We start from the raw sequence: 1756 nt of genomic DNA, 5'->3' as shown, positions 1-1756 counted from the left end.
TGCAGATTCTTAGATCCCATCCAGGCTTGCTAAATCTCAGTCTCTGGATTTGGGGCCGAAGGACCTGAATTTTAAAAGGCTCCAGGGGTGGTGAAAATTCTAATGCACCCCAAAGCTCACAAGGAAGGCACCTGCCCCAACAGGAAAATCCTGATTCGCTCGTCGGCCCCGCCCACGTTGGCCCTTCTATCAGGTAATTCAAAGTCTGCAGGCCTGTGGGTTACTGATTAACCCTAGGTTTCCAGAAGAGAAATAATAATGACAACTGAAGGGACAACATAAGCCCAGAGACAAACCGAGCAGACCTGAGAGAGTAGTGCCAGATGGCTGTTGTCACCACGCATCTGACAAGAAGGAAAAGAAGGCTTGATACGCCCAGCCTAAGTTCAGACTACGTCCAGGTGCCAGCGACACCAGCCGATACTCCTTGTCATTGCCAAGGCCCTGAGCTGCCACATCCTGCTGACTCCCATGCCCAGAATGGCCTGCACTGAGGTCCCACAGCAGCCCCAGCCCACCTCTGCAGGAGCCACCACCACCAACACCGCAATCCCTGCTGGGGGTCATTGCAGATCCCTGGACGGTGACCTGGACGGTGATCTGGAGTGCCTGGTGTGCCGGGAGCCCTACAGCAGTGCCCGATTTCCCAAGCTGCTGAGCTGCCAGCATGCCTTCTGCGCTGTCTGCCTGAAGCTCCTGCTGTGCATGCAGGATGGCACCTGGTCCATCATCTGCCCACTGTGCCGCAAGGCCACCGCTGTCCCCGGGGGCCTCATCTGCAGCCTGTGTGACCAGGAGGCTGTGGTGAGGCGGTTAGCCCGGCCATGCCCAGAGGTGCAGCTCTGTCCTCAGGAGCTGGCGAATCCTGCCAACTTGACAGCAGGGCACCCCGGCTTGTCAGGAGAGGATGAGCAGGATGTGGCAAGTGCCAGCCTCGTGGCAGCCCGGCGCCTGGTGGCACACCTGCTCCTACTGGTCTTGCTCATCATCCTCATCCTGCCCTTCGTCCACCCCGGCGTCATCCAGTGGGCGCTCACCTTTATCATCATCCTGACCCTGCTGATGTCCACCCTCTTCTGCTGTCACCCCAGCAGCCAGAGCAGCTGCCAGCCCTCCCCCAGGACTCTCTTCTGCAGAGAGCAGAAACGTAGTGAGATCTCTTCCATCGCTTGAGTACGCCCCGACCAGGCACCTGCAGTACCTTCTATCTGTGCGGCCCCATTGCTCTCAGAGTGAGCAGGGTAAAGGGTTATGAAGTAACCCTTGGGAGATAAAATGTTAGCTAGACTTGCAAGCCAAAGCCAGAATGGCTGTCTTGAGTCAAGAACTATGTGCTTGGACAATAGACTTATGCCGGACCAGGATACGGCACAGCTAAACTGTTGGGGTGGGAAGGAGGCACAAATGACTCGAATGCTATAAGACGGGGGTCGGGGGGGCACAGTCTTCTTATTCCAATGTTCCTGGGTTTTCTTTCTCGACCTTGATGAAAGGTATTGCGATATTGACACTATCCAAGAACAAACAATTTTTTCTTTTTTGCAATTTATGTAGCAGGTCTTATTTTCTTGCTTGGTTTTGGTTTGTTTGTGTGTGTGTGTTTGGAGCAGTTTGTTCATAGTTCTGGTTGTTACACATTTTCCCTCCTGGGAAGTCAGAGCCCACCGGAAGTCCTCCTGTTCTCCACCCAAAGTGGCCCATCTCGTGCCCATCGCAACTCACTCAAAGTTCTGGCGGTTTGGGTCTCCTGTCGAGT

At 54.7% G+C, this 1756-nt stretch overlaps 1 protein-coding gene across 1 annotated transcript; it reads left to right on the top strand.

Moving 5' to 3' along the window:
- The first annotated feature begins 465 nt into the window (after positions 1 to 465).
- Positions 466 to 1173, top strand: RNF186 (ring finger protein 186). Its single transcript, XM_011357503.1, has one exon. It carries the CDS (start codon positions 472 to 474, stop codon positions 1171 to 1173), a length of 702 nt encoding a protein of 233 aa, XP_011355805.1. The 5' UTR covers positions 466 to 471.
- Positions 1174 to 1756: the final 583 nt, after the last annotated feature.

Source organism: Pteropus vampyrus, unplaced genomic scaffold, assembly GCF_000151845.1.
Source record: "Pteropus vampyrus isolate Shadow unplaced genomic scaffold, Pvam_2.0 Scaffold36, whole genome shotgun sequence".
Taxonomy (NCBI): Eukaryota; Metazoa; Chordata; class Mammalia; order Chiroptera; family Pteropodidae; genus Pteropus; species Pteropus vampyrus.
This window is presented reverse-complemented; position numbering and strand designations above follow the sequence as displayed.